Source organism: Glandiceps talaboti, chromosome 5 (assembly GCF_964340395.1).
Source record: "Glandiceps talaboti chromosome 5, keGlaTala1.1, whole genome shotgun sequence".
Lineage (NCBI taxonomy): Eukaryota > Metazoa > Hemichordata > Enteropneusta > Spengelidae > Glandiceps > Glandiceps talaboti.
In genome coordinates, this window is record NC_135553.1 from 26,361,076 (window position 1) to 26,377,673 (window position 16,598).

General features: G+C 34.4%; 1 protein-coding gene across 1 annotated transcript in view; it reads right to left on the reverse strand.

The window, feature by feature from the left end:
* The window catches only part of LOC144435075 (transmembrane channel-like protein 5), an 84,344-nt gene that overhangs the window by 55,129 nt on the left and 12,617 nt on the right, over positions 1 to 16,598 (reverse strand). The window contains exon 2 of the mRNA XM_078123622.1: positions 8,776 to 8,910. Coding sequence (XP_077979748.1) covers positions 8,776 to 8,878 — 103 coding nt within the window. The 5' untranslated portion in view covers positions 8,879 to 8,910. The remainder of the gene's footprint in view (positions 1 to 8,775; positions 8,911 to 16,598) is intronic.

The following is a 16,598-nucleotide window of genomic DNA, read 5'->3' on the forward strand; positions in this document are numbered from 1 at the left end:
AAGTTAGAGCAAAATGCCAGGTATGGTGTATGGTATGGGAAAAGTTAGAGCAAAATGCCAGGTATGGTGTATGGTAGGGAATAAGTTAGAGCAAAATGCCAGGTATGGTGTATGGTAGGGGAAAAGTTAGAGCAAACTAGCAGGTATGGTGTATGGTAGGGGATAAGTTAGAGCAAAATGCCAGGTATGGTGTATGGTAGGGAATAAGTTAGAGCAAAATGCCAGGTATGGTGTATGGTAGGGGAAAAGTGAGAGCAAAATGCCAGGTATGGTGTATGGTAGGGGAAAAGTGAGAGCAAAATGCCAGGTATGGTGTATGGTATGGGAAAAGTTAGAGCAAACTGCCAGGTATGGTGTACAAATGTATGGTAGGGGAAAAGTTAGAGCAAAATGTCAGGTATGGTGTATGGCAAGGGAAAAGTTAGAGCAAACTGCCAGGTATGGTGTATGGTAGGGGATAAGTTAGAGCAAAATGCCAGGTATGGTGTATGGTAGGAGAAAAGTTAGAGCAAAATGCCAGGTATGGTGTATGGCAGGGGATAAGTTAGAGCAAAATGCCAGGTATGGTGTATGGTAGGAGAAAAGTTAGAGCAAAATGCCAGGTATGGTGTATGGCAGGGCTGTATGGTAGGGAAAATGAGAGCAAAATGGCAGGTATGGTATATGGTAGGGGAAAAGTTAGAGCAAAATGCCAGGTATGGTGTATGGTAGGGGAAAAGTTAGAGCAAAATGCCAGGTATGGTGTATGGTAGGGGATAAGTTAGAGCAAAATGCCAGGTATGGTGTATGGTAGGAGAAAAGTTAGAGCAAAATGCCAGGTATGGTGTATGGCAGGGCTGTATGGTAGGGAAAATGAGAGCAAAATGGCAGGTATGGTGTACAAATGTATGGTAGGGGAAAAGTAAGAGCAAAATGCCAGGTGTGGTGTATGGTAGGGGAAAAGTTAGAGCAAAATGCCCACATAATTCTAGATGATATATTTTGTCATATTTTGATGTTGTTTCAGCCATTCAGTTGACTACAATATAGTTTCTTGTACTTCCAACCAAGGTCAAGTCTACTACACAATACAACAAACTGTCAGATGATGAATTTACAAGTCTACGGAAGTACAATAATAGCTTATTATTGATAGTTTGAAAGCAAGAAGTACAGTAGTGTCAAAGATGACAGCTATTGAGCCTTGATAATTAGTTGTCTCAGGTATCATGTAACATTTCTCATTCACAGGACCCATGGCTTACTCAGTGACCCTAAAGAGAATACCTGAACTATTGAAGTACATAACAAGATGGCGTCCAGAATGTAACCCTCTCTACTACATGATAAAGAATAGTCATCAAACCAATAATACTTGGCCACATCTCAACATCTACACAGATAATGAACAATTTCAATTTTGTAAAAATGTGGTCTGTAAAGCCAACAACTTCCACAAACCTCCCTACAACACAACATACTTTGCCTACTCTACTGATAGTGGTAGTCTTACAACTTTACTGAAGCAGGATGGAGTTGTGGACTGGAAAGAAGACTACACAACATTTGAATTTGTTCCTACTTCTTTGGTAGACCATATCAAGGAAGTGGCATGTGATCAAATGGATTTTGAACCTGTTGTGGAGGTGAAATATAAAATATTTGTTTTTGATCAACATAAAGAAGCGCTCAAAAAGCAACTTTCTGCTAAAGCATTACCCAATGGACTTACATTAGGACCCCTGTCTACTGAACATGTTAAACTATTACAAGAAAAAATACATGCCCATTTACACTCTGGAACACAACAAAAGCTTGGCAGCTTATGATGAAACTCAAACCCCTGTAGCCTGGGTTATACACAAGGAATATGGTGACATGGGATATTCATACACAGATCCAACTTTCCGAAAACGCCACCTTACTAGCATCCTTTCAAGCACTCTAACATCAGAAATATCTGAGTTTGAGGTTGAACCCTATGCAATCATACCCATCAGCAACATCCAGTCAGCTCTACGCAATGCCAGCCGTATTAAATTCATGCTATACAGGGACTTTGAGATGACAAGGCTATGTCTAAACAAGAAGCATTTAGTAAAAAAAAGTGGTGCAAGATTATAAATATTATACTGAACTATACTGTCATACAAATAAGCCAAGTTATACATGTATGTGATATTTATACCAGTACCTTGGTCACAACATCATGACAACACATGATGTCTGTCATTGATTGGTTATGTGGTGCTCACAATACAAGTTACTATTTTTTTCCCAATATTTCATACTTTTGGGGGGAATAATTATGCTTTACTTATTCTCCTGATGGTACTATTTCATGACATATCTTCTCACTGACCCAGCACACCGTTCACGACACTAGATTTAATTACTAAATGTACATCATGACCATGCTAGTTTTATACAAAATTATATGTACTATTCTTGCAGAAAATGTACACATCACTTCTTGTTGATAAACATTGTATGTGCCTTGTATTTATGTTTTATTAACCGGGAATTAAGAATAAAGCAACAACTCCATAAAAATAACACAAACTATCACGTATCCCAGCTCTTCACATTTCATAACACAGCGCCCTCTATTGGCAAATGACACAACTCAGAATGGTTATAATCACTTCAGGCTATTTCAAAGTGTACACTAAGGTTCAGCAGCAGCAACAACAATCATTAATAGAAGACACAACCTGACTTTAATGTAAACTGAAAAGGCCATGTGTAAAGATTTCATTCCAGAATACCAGAATGCTGCACAGTGTCAACCTGATAACAAATCAGAATTTTCAAGTTATTATCACGCTATTTTTGTGATCCACTTCTGTCAATTTCCAAGAATAATTTGTAGTGTATCACCAACAAAGTGTCATTTGACTTGTCTCAATGTCAGGCTAATTATTTCTTACATTTCATTTTCATGGAATTTCAAGCAGTATTTGACAGTTTTCTACTGGTATGTACATTTATAATTCAAAGACTATCAAGGAACATGATAATGTCTGAAAATATAGTGTTTATTACACTTTACACTTTATTTTACACTGTAAGACACCTGTGTGTTGTGTTATTCAGCTCTATCCTGCTTCTAAACCACACTGAGTGATTAGTTGATAGTGTGGAAGGTCAAATGTGGTATCTACTGACTACCTATTTTTGTAATCACCAGTAAAGCAACAGCAGAATAATTACCCCCCCCCCCTCATACACCACCAATGGTCAAAATACTTTAATTGTTTTGGATTTACAGAGGAAAAAGAACAAGTTTGAGTCAAGACTCAATACCAGTAGCTTTGCTGATAAATACGTCAGATTGTAAATGTTGGCTATCTACAGTACATACCTGTATCTATAATGTGTGAATGTTGACTAGTCTATCTACAGTACCTGTATCTATAATGTGTGAATGTTGACTACCTATAGTACATACCAGTATCTATAATGTGTGAATGTTGACTATCTACAGTACCTGTACATACCAGTATCTATAATGTGTGAATGTTGACTACCTACAGTACATACCTGTATCTATAATGTGTGAATGTTGACTACCTACAGTACATACCAGTATCTATAATGTGTGAATGTTGACTACCTAACAGTACATACCAGTATCTATAATGTGTGAATGTTGACTACCTACAGTACATACCTGTATCTATAATGTGTGAATGTTGACTACCTAACAGTACATACCAGTATCTATAATGTGTGAATGTTGACTATCTACAGTACATACCTGTATCTATAATGTGTGAATGTTGACTACCTAACAGTACATACCTGTATCTATAATGTGTGAATGTTGACTACCTACAGTACATACTAGTATCTATAATGTGTGAATGTTGACTATCTACAGTACATACCTGTATCTATAATGTGTGAATGTTGACTACCTAACAGTACATACCAGTATCTATAATGTGTGAATGTTGACTACCTAACAGTACATACCAGTATCTATAATGTGTGAATGTTGGCTACATACAGTACACACCTGTATCTATAATGTGTGAATGTTGACTATCTACAGTACATACCTGTATCTATAATGTGTGAATGTTGACTACCTATAGTACATACCAGTATCTATAATGTGTGAATGTTGACTACCTAACAGTACACACCAGTATCTATAATGTGTGAATGTTGACTACCTACAGTACATACCAGTATCTATAATGTGTGAATGTTGACTACCTACAGTACATACCAGTATCTATAATGTGTGAATGTTGACTATCTACAGTACATACCTGTATCTATAATGTGTGAATGTTGACTACCTAACAGTACATACCAGTATCTATAATGTGTGAATGTTGACTATCTACAGTACATACCAGTATCTATAATGTGTGAATGTTGACTACCTACAGTACATAACAGTATCTATAATGTGTGAATGTTGACTACATACTGTAACAGTACATACCAGTATCTATAATGTGTGAATGTTGGCTACCTAACAGTACATACCAGTATCTATAATGTGTGAATGTTGACTACCTAACAGTACATACCTGTATCTATAATGTGTGAATGTTGACTACCTACAGTACATACTAGTATCTATAATGTGTGAATGTTGACTACATACGGTACCGTACATACCTGTATCTATAATGTGTGAATGTTGACTACCTAACAGTACATACTAGTATCTATAATGTGTGAATGTTGACTATCTACAGTACATACCTGTATCTATAATGTGTGAATGTTGACTACATACTGTAACAGTACATACCTGTATCTATAATGTGTGAATGTTGACTACATACGGTACCGTACATACCTGTATCTATAATGTGTGAATGTTGACTACATACTGTAACAGTACATACCTGTATCTATAATGTGTGAATGTTGACTACATACAGTACATACCAGTATCTATAATGTGTGAATGTTGACTACATACAGTACACACCTGTATCTATAATGTGTGAATGTTGACTACATACTGTAACAGTACATACCAGTATCTATAATGTGTGAATGTTGACTATCTACAGTACATACCTGTATCTATAATGTGTGAATGTTGACTACCTACTGTAACAGTACATACCAGTATCTATAATGTGTGAATGTTGACTATCTACAGTACATATTTTACCTGTATCTATAATGTGTGAATGTTGACTACCTACTGTAACAGTACATACCAGTATCTATAATGTGTGAATGTTGACTATCTACAGTACATACCAGTATCTATAATGTGTGAATGTTGACTATCTACAGTACATACCAGTATCTATAATGTGTAAATGTTTGCTATCTACAGTACATACCAGTATCTATAATGTGTGAATGTTGACTATCTACAGTACATACCAGTATCTATAATGTGTGAATGTTGACTACATACGGTACCGTACATACCTGTATCTATAATGTGTGAATGTTGACTACCTACTGTAACAGTACATACCTGTATCTATAATGTGTGAATGTTGGCTATCTACAGTACATACCAGTATCTATAATGTGTGAATGTTGACTATCTACAGTACATACCTGTATCTATAATGTGTGAATGTTGACTACATACTGTAACAGTACATACCAGTATCTATAATGTGTGAATGTTGGCTATCTACAGTACATACCAGTATCTATAATGTGTGAATGTTGACTATCTACAGTACATACCTGTATCTATAATGTGTGAATGTTGGCTACATACAGTATATACCAGTATCTATAATGTGTGAATGTTGACTACATACAGTACATACCAGTATCTATAATGTGTGAATGTTGGCTATCTACAGTACATACCAGTATCTATAATGTGTGAATGTTGACTACATAACAGTACATACCAGTATCTATAATGTGTGAATGTTGACTACATACAGTACATACCAGTATCTATAATGTGTGAATGTTGGCTATCTACAGTACATACCAGTATCTATAATGTGTGAATGTTGACTACCTATAGTACATACCAGTATCTATAATGTGTGAATGTTGACTACATAACAGTACATACCAGTATCTATAATGTGTGAATGTTGACTACATACAGTACATACCAGTATCTATAATGTGTGAATGTTGGCTATCTACAGTACATACCAGTATCTATAATGTGTGAATGTTGACTACCTATAGTATTTAGTATTTATTGATTACACGTAACAAAACCCTGGGGATTTGTTAAAGGTACAAATAAAATAAAATTGGGAAGAAAAAAAAAATCATAATAATAACACTTATAGGCTTTTCAAAAGTAACATTACACATCATAATAAAGACTACAAAACAAAACAAAACAACAACAATAACTATTCAACGAGTTGAAACATAATATTAATGAAAAAATAATAATGAAGGGTAATTAGACATTTCAAATTATATATTATGAGTATTTTGTAGGTGGTGCTCCCTTTTTATATTACTAAGTTTGATATATTTTCCAAGTGCGATAATTAGAGTTTTGTTGCTCATTATTTCTTTAAATTGTTGTTCTTCTGTCAAGTTTCTGTAATTATTAATATGTTTAGCAGCTTCACTAAAGAGGTCATGCCTGAGTAAATTATACAGGGGACACTGTAATATAAAGTGTTTTTCATCTTCTACAAGGGTTGAGTTGCATATTTTACATAATCTGCTTTTAGCTGGTATTTTGTGATGACGACCCTTTTCAATTTCAAGTTTGTGGTCACTTAGTCTGAATTTACAGATTATTGATCGCAATTCTGGGTTATTTAATTTTTCAAGATATGGTTCAAGCTTAAAATCTAATTTAATGAGTTTGTATGTTCTGAGTTTGCAGTTATTATTTCCATTTTCCTCTCTGTTATTTAAGCTGTTTTTCCACTGTGAGATGAAGCTTGCTTGTTGCTGATGTTCAATGTTGATTATTTGCTGTGTTTTTATTTTTTTACTGATTTCATTGACTTGTAATTGATTTATGTCATTATTAGGTAGGTACAAAGTTGTGGATTTGTACCAGGTTGTCTTTTTTTCTTTGTTGAAACTGAAAGCTTCTCGTAATATGTTGTTTTTTGTATTCATTACATGGACGAGATATTTTATCGCTTGTTTTTTCACAAATATATCTAATGGAAATCTTCCAAGTTCCCCATAAATCCCCATTTTAGTGGTTTTCTTTGATACTCCTAGTATAAACCTATAGTACATACCAGTATCTATAATGTGTGAATGTTGACTACCTATAGTACATACCAGTATCTGTAACGTATGTACAATGGTGAACACATCACAAACACAACTGTACCTATGACCTGGTGTTAATACGTACATGTACTGGTATACATTGTACCAAGACTTACCATATATATGTTATCTTTGTAGAGAATTCCCTGACATGGGGATGTCTTTGATTGTTCTGAGAAACATGACATGATGTCCTTGACTGTTAGAACTAGCTACTTTATCAGATCTCAAATAATAACTTTAGATGTCTGGGTATTGCATCATCTTTTCTATGATAACATCAAAATGAATATGGCAAGTAAAGGAATTCAAATTTCAGATACATGTATTGTATATAGGGAAGGATTTATACTATTGGTGTTTTATACAAGAATAATAAATATGAATGATAACTCTGTAGATTAGGACAGGAGATAGCATTAGCAAAGATTGTTTAACTTAGACTCAGTTATCTCACACACGATTTGAAGTTTCAAAGCAGGAAACACACAATATGTACAAATCACAAGTTGGCCAAACACATCTCATCTGAGTCTAGTCTGGGCATGCATTTACTAAACTGCCCAGCAATTTGTTCTTGCTGCAAGCCAAGGTTGGGCCAAAAGAATTTACTAGTAAATATGAACACCCTTTAGTAATCACAAGGTGTCATCTGGCAATGTTTAACAGCTTTCTTGTTGGTCTAGAATTTTGATCATTGGAGACAATTTTGATATTCAGACTGGCAAAAAACATAAGAGTTTGGAATTATGACTTGCAACAGTATTAAGAGTTGTCAGTGGCCCAATACATCAGCAGAGTATGCCAAACCATATCTACTTGAACACTATCCAATGTGCTATGTGACACTTGCAAAATATATGCTGTGTGCCATCTATTATGACAAAACATTTTATTGTGGGTCAAATTCATGAAAAATATGTTTTCTTGTTAGGGATAGCAGGACATCAACTTTTGATGTGTTTACAAGAAATTGTTGTCTGTTAGTGAGAGGCACATAATGGGTTTCAGCCATTAGTTGTGTCCTAGTCTAGAGTTACATGTAAGTTACATGTATGTGGGGATGTTGAGTTGACTATTGTCACCCCACGACTTGACTCAATTGTGTGGTACGTAGCCTAGATTCGAGTCAAGTCATGTGGGGATTTTGATATCATCTCCCCACACATGACTTGACTCAATTGTGTCGTAGCCTAGAGTCAAGTCATGTGGGGATTTTGATATCATCTCCCCACACATGACTTGACTCAATTGTGTCGTAGCCTAGAGTCAAGTCATGTGGGGATTTTGATATCATCTCCCCACACATGACTTGACTCAATTGTGTCGTAGCCTAGAGTCAAGTCATGTGGGGATTTTGATATCATTTCCCCACACATGACTTGACTCTATTGTGTGGTAGCCTAGAGTCTAGTTATGTGGGGATTTTGATATCATCTCCCTACACATGACTTGACTCAAGGCTAGTTGTGTGGCTATTACTAGTATCATCAACATTACAAGGTTGATAAATTATACTGAGGTGTCCTTGAGTATTTCTCTACACTATAGATATGAATAATTTCACTGACTTACCATGGCCGTCATTTTCACCAGATAGTTCATGGAACTGGCTGTGTGCTTGGTTTCCTAGTTCATTCTGCTCATCGTCTAGTGCAGCTGTGTTGGAGTATTCCATGGTTTATAGGTACAGCATGGATCACACCACACCTGTAAAATGTAAAACAATCAGACAAGAGTCAACTTTCATCCTATCAGATATTTTTTGTGAGACAGTTTAATCCCAAGTAAGTTTTCTTTTACTTACAATTAATCAGAAGAGAACAGTGACCTTCCTATTGCTAAAATGTGACCTGAGAAAATAATTCAAACACTTGTTTCAAATCTCACACAGCAGTAGTCTTAGACTCTACAAAATCTAGCATATCGGATGTTGTTCAACATTTTTTATAAAGTCTATATTTACACCATTAATACCTACATATTTTCTCATAAGAACTGAAATATCAAATTTATCCCACAACATGTGTGTTGTATAAAAGTACACTGTATCCACTATTTGTACATTTTGTCAAAACAAGTATATCGAAATTTGATATACTTGTTTTGACAAAGTGTACAAATAGTGGATACGAATGCATGCAGCTCTATATGGAAATCAACAAGTATATTGAATGCATGCAGCTCTATATGGAAATGAACAAGTTTATTGAATGCATGTAGCTCTATATGGAAATCAACAAGTATATTGAATGTATGTAGCCCTATATGGAAATCAACAAGTATATTGAATGCATGTAGCTCTATATGGAAATCAACATGTATATTGAATGTATGCAGCTCTATATGGAAATCAACAAGTACATGTATATTGAATGTATGCAGCTCTATATGGAAATCAACAAGTACATGTATATTGAATGTATGTAGCTCTGTATGGAAATGAACAAGTATATTGAATGCATGTAGCTCTATATGGAAATCAACAAGTATATTGAATGTATGCAGCTCTATATGGAAATCAACAAGTACATGTATATTGAATGTATGCAGCTCTATATGGAAATCAACAAGTATATTGAATGCATGTAGCTCTGTATGGAAATCAACAAGTTTATTGAATGCATGCAGCTCTATATGGAAATCAACAAGTATATTGAATGCATGTACATTGTAGCTCTATATGGAAATCAACAAGTATATTGAATGCATGCAGCTCTATAATGGAAATCAACAAGTATATTGAATGTATGTAGCTCTATATGGAAATCAACAAGTATATTGAATGCATGTAGCTCTGTATGGAAATCAACAAGTTTATTGAATGCATGCAGCTCTATATGGAAATCAACAAGTATATTGAATGCATGTACATTGTAGCTCTATATGGAAATCAACAAGTATATTGAATGCATGCAGCTCTATAATGGAAATCAACAAGTATATTGAATGTATGTAGCTCTATATGGAAATCAACAAGTATATTGAATGCATGCAGCTCTATATGGAAATCAACAAGTATATTGAATGTATGTAGCTCTATATGGAAATCAACAAGTATATTGAATGCATGTAGCTCTGTATGGAAATGAACAAGTATATTGAATGCATGCAGCTCTATATGGAAATCAACAAGTACATGTATATTGAATGTATGCAGCTCTATATGGAAATCAACAAGTATATTGAATGCATGCAGCTCTATATGGAAATCAACAAGTTTATTGAATGCATGCAGCTCTATATGGAAATCAACAAGTATATTGAATGCGTGCATGCAGCTCTATATGGAAATCAACAAGTATATTGAATGCATGTAGCTCTATATGGAAATCAACAAGTATATTGAATGCATGTAGCTCTATATGGAAATCAACAAGTATATTGAATGCATGCAGCTCTATATGGAAATCAACAAGTATATTGAATGTATGTACATGCAGCTCTATATGGAAATCAACATGTATATTGAATGCATGCAGCTCTATATGGAAATCAACAAGTATATTGAATGTATGCAGCTCTATATGGAAATCAACAAGTATATTGAATGCATGCAGCTCTATATGGAAATCAACATGTATATTGAATACATGCAGCTCTATATGGAAATCAACAAGTATATCGAATACATGCAGCTCTATATGGAAATCAACAAGTATATTGAATGTATGTAGCTCTATGGAAACCAACAAGTATATCGAATACATGCAGCTCTATATGGAAATCAACAAGTATATCGAATACATGTAGCCCTATATGGAAATCAACATGTATATTGAATACATGCAGCTCTATATGGAAATCAACAAGTATATCGAATACATGCAGCTCTATATGGAAATCAACAAGTATATTGAATGTATGTAGCTCTATGGAAACCAACAAGTATATCGAATACATGCAGCTCTATATGGAAATCAACAAGTATATCGAATACATGTAGCCCTATATGGAAATCAACATGTATATTGAATGCATGTAGCTCTATATGGAAATCAACAAGTATATTGAATGTATGTAGCTCTATGGAAACCAACAAGTATATCGAATACATGCAGCTCTATATGGAAATCAACAAGTATATCGAATACATGTAGCCCTATATGGAAATCAACAAGTATATCGAATGTATGTAGCTCTATATGGAAATCACCAAGTATATTGAATGCATGCAGCTCTATATGGAAATCAACAAGTATATTGAATGCATGCAGCTCTATATGGAAATCAACAAGTATATTGAATGCATGCAGCTCTATATGGAAATCAACAAGTATATTGAATGCATGCAGCTCTATATGGAAATCAACAAGTATATTGAATGTATGTAGCTCTATATGGAAATCAACAAGTATATTGAATGCATGTAGCTCTACATGGAAATCAACAAGTATATTGAATGCATGCAGCTCTATATGGAAATCAACAAGTTTATTGAATGTATGTAGCTCTATATGGAAATCAACAAGTATATTGAATGCATGTAGCTCTATATGGAAATCAACAAGTATATTGAATGTATGTAGCTCTATATGGAAATCACCAAGTATATTGAATGCATGCAGCTCTATATGGAAATCAACAAGTATATTGAATGCATGTAGCTCTATATGGAAATCAACAAGTATATTGAATGCATGCAGCTCTATATGGAAATCAACAAGTATATTGAATGCATGCAGCTCTATATGGAAATCAACAAGTATATTGAATGCATGCAGCTCTATATGGAAATCAACAAGTATATTGAATGCATGCAGCTCTATATGGAAATCAACAAGTATATTGAATGCATGTAGCTCTATATGGAAATCAACAAGTATATTGAATGCATGCAGCTCTATATGGAAATCAACAAGTATATTGAATGCATGCAGCTCTATATGGAAATCAACAAGTATATTGAATGTATGTAGCTCTATATGGAAATCAACAAGTATATTGAATGCATGCAGCTCTATATGGAAATCAACAAGTATATTGAATGCATGTAGCTCTATATGGAAATCAACAAGTATATTGAATGCATGCAGCTCTATATGGAAATCAACAAGTATATTGAATGCGTGCAGCTCTATATGGAAATCACCAAGTATATTGAATGCATGCAGCTCTATATGGAAATCAACAAGTATATTGAATGCATGTACATTGTAGCTCTATATGGAAATCAACAAGTATATTGAATGCATGTACATGTAGCTCTATATGGAAATGAACAAGTATATTGAATGTATGCAGCTCTATATGGAAATGAACAAGTATATTGAATGTATGCAGCTCTATATGGAAATGAACAAGTATATTGAATGTATGCAGCTCTATATGGAAATCAACAAGTTTATTGAATGTATGTAGCTCTATATGGAAATGAACAAGTATATTGAATGCATGCAGCTCTATATGGAAATGAACAAGTATATTGAATGTATGCAGCTCTATATGGAAATCAACAAGTTTATTGAATGTATGTAGCTCTATATGGAAATGAACAAGTATATTGAATGCATGCAGCTCTATATGGAAATGAACAAGTATATTGAATGTATGCAGCTCTATATGGAAATCAACAAGTTTATTGAATGTATGTAGCTCTATATGGAAATGAACAAGTATATTGAATGCATGCAGCTCTATATGGAAATGAACAAGTATATTGAATGTATGCAGCTCTATATGGAAATCAACAAGTATATTGAATGTATGCAGCTCTATATGGAAATCAACAAGTTTATTGAATGTATGTAGCTCTATATGGAAATCAACAAGTATATTGAATGTATGTAGCTCTATATGGAAATCAACAAGTATATTGAATGCATGTAGCTCTATATGGAAATCAACAAGTATATTGAATGCATGCAGCTCTGTATGGAAATGAACAAGTATATTGAATGTATGCAGCTCTATATGGAAATCAACAAGTATATTGAATGCATGTAGCTCTACATGGAAATCAACAAGTATATTGAATGCATGCAGCTCTGTATGGAAATGAACAAGTATATTGAATGTATGCAGCTCTATATGGAAATCAACAAGTATATTGAATGCATGCAGCTCTATATGGAAATCAACAAGTATATTGAATGTATGCAGCTCTATATGGAAATCAACAAGTATATTGAATGCATGCAGCTCTATATGGAAATCAACATGTATATTGAATGTATGCAGCTCTATGTGGAAATCAACAAGTATATTGAATGCATGCAGTGCTATATGGAAATCAACAAGTTTATTGAATGCATGTACATGTAGCTCTATATGGAAATGAACAAGTATATTGAATGTATGCAGCTCTATATGGAAATCAACAAGTATATTGAATGCATGTAGCTCTATATGGAAATCAACAAGTATATTGAATGTATGCAGCTCTATATGGAAATCAACAAGTATATTGAATGCATGCAGCTCTATATGGAAATCACCAAGTATATTGAATGCATGTAGCTCTATATGGAAATCAACATGTATATTGAATGCATGCAGCTCTATATGGAAATCACCAAGTATATCGAATACATGTAGCCCTATATGGAAATCAACAAGTATATTGAATGTATGTAGCTCTATATGGAAATCAACATGTATATTGAATGCGTGCAGCTCTATATGGAAATCAACAAGTATATTGAATGTATGCAGCTCTATATGGAAATCAACAAGTATATTGAATGTATGCAGCTCTATATGGAAATCAACAAGTATATTGAATGTATGCAGCTCTATATGGAAATCACCCTTTAAGATAAGTTCTGGTGTGATTGTGTAATATTTTTTTTAATAAATTTTAATTTCTCCTTGGGAGACAAGCCTTATGTTAAACACCTTAAATATATGTTTTAAATAATATATCTGAAATATCGAAATATATATATTTGAGTCCATGAACATTCATTCTCACATATCTAAAATGATTGTATATATGTATATAAAAAGGCCAAAAAAAGAGAGAGAATTGTTTCTGGTGAGAGTGCGCATCACTTAAATACCCTCACGTCTGTCTTTTTTTTGTGTGTTTGTCCAGCCCATGCAGTCTGCTGATCTGAGGGGAAACACTTCAGTGAAGACAACTGCAGAGTCAATCATGAACAAGCACACACATTTGCTCTAAAATACTGAATAAAAAGAAAAGTAACTGCCATAAATAGTAGATAGAGTAACTGGTTTGTTGAGAGCAAAAATTGTGTCATCGCACCACTTTAGACAAAATGTTCTGACCAGAAACAATTCTTCCTTTTTTTGGCCTAATACTCTCAGATGATTTTGCAGAATAGCTATGAATTTGACAATCTGTCCTTGATGACCACATACTATGTACATGTAAGGTCAAACTAAACTCTTACAATGTATTTCATATAGTACTTATGGGTACAATTACATCTATACATGTGTATGTATCATATTGCTGATTACAACAAATACCAGATTTTCTTTTTACAAGTTAAAGTATGGCTTTCATTCAATCAAATTTTGCTAGATTCATGATGTAGCCCTTTTGTGTCACCTTTATGCCAAGTCTGAATGACATTTAAGCTATGTACTTGGCAGAAATACTGGTAATGCATTGACATATGGAAACCATTCCTACATGAAAGACAATATTGACTTGTCCGTCTCTACAATGCTTTTATGGTATTTGGTTCATGGAAAGTTTGACATAACTTGTCTACCAACGATATCACGTTACACAATCTAAATTTAAACAGTGTCATGTAAATTGAACTTCTGCAATGTTTCAAATAATACTACATCCTGTAGTCAATTGTAAAAAAGTTGCAAAGTCTGCCGAGAAAATTGGGCACTACAAAATTTGTCAGATAGAGATGGGTACAAACTGATAAAATAATAACAAAGTGGGTGAACGTGCTTGCATACTCACACAGCTGTGGTTGAACAGTGTAAGGGGTAGACCATTCGATATCCTGGGGGTGGGGGGCTTGGAAGATTGGTGGAGAGTCATTATTTTTTTTCCCACCTGCTTGCCTGAGAATTTTTTTTTTCTCCTTCGCCTATGCTGGCAACTTATTTTTTTCTTTGCTTCTTTGAGATATCCAGATTTTTTTTTATGTCAATGTTGAACACCTACATCTGTTGCCACAATTTTCTGTTTGGTTTTCGCACAGGGTAATAAAGTAAAAAGATGCTGTTCTATCACACACAGATTATATTTAGAAAACTACATATTTCATACATGTTTGATTTTCAATTAAATAAACATCATTGATAGTTTTATGCCATGGTATGATGACACACTGAAAATACAAATCGGAAACTTGATTGGTGAGCTCAGACATTCAGATAGACCGGTCAGTTTCTCCAGCTTGGGGGGATGGGGGGGGGGGGGGTCAGTATTTTTTCCATTGGGCAAACAAAAAGTCATTGACCTCCATGAATAAAGTTTCATAGCATCTGACAGTAAGCTGTAGAGGGAAGAGCTTTGAGACTGGGATATGGCCACTTCTTGTGTGAGTGTGTGTGAATGGGGGGGGGGGGGTCTAGGGGGTCTCCCCCTAGAAGCCCTGGAGGAATTTTACTTCTAAAGGCAATGTTTAGGCTATTCACAGACACTTTCAGACAATAATTTAAAAACTTTACAAGACAGCTCTAACATGTAACACTAAGAGGTGGAGGAAAGAACTTTGATTTGAGACTGGAACATGTCTACCTCTTATGGGGGGGGGGGGAGGGTCCTAGAGGGTCTCCCCTCAAAGCTTTTCAATTTTTTTACCAATTTTGGTGAATCTTATAGTTGGTTTGCCAGATCTGCTGTTTTTTGTTTCTATTTAGGCAACTTATAGGTTATTCATAGCCTCTGAGATATATATTGCCAAGCATCGAAAAGCTAAAGTAAATATCACTTTTTAAATAAGTTTTTCATGTTATAAAAGTGGGCCTGTAACATTGGTATAGTGGCATTGATATTGCATGTATAGTAAAGTTACTGATGTGTTACAGCACTTTAGGTATACCTATAGTGTACAATAGAAACTTGAATTTGAGTTGTGGTGTTGATACATGTAGTGTCTGAAATAGGAAGTATACATGTATTATCCCTTCTGACAAATTCATACTGAAGAGACTAGAACAATTTAGATTAAGTTCTTTTATAAACTATCTAATAGTATGAAGATTACCATTACAAAACCTTCAAGTTCACTTTTGCCCCAAAGTGCAAGATAAGTGAAGCACTGATTGTGAAACAGCCAAACACTTGCATGGCATGTTCTGTAACTAGTGTGGTAGCTAGGTAAGCCTAATACATGTATTACAAATGTATATGTATAATTTTATGTATAGTTATGTTTGAACCCTTACATGAAGTAATATTTAAACCATTTATGAAAGAAACAGAGACAAGAACAAATATATATATGTACCACAGGCTA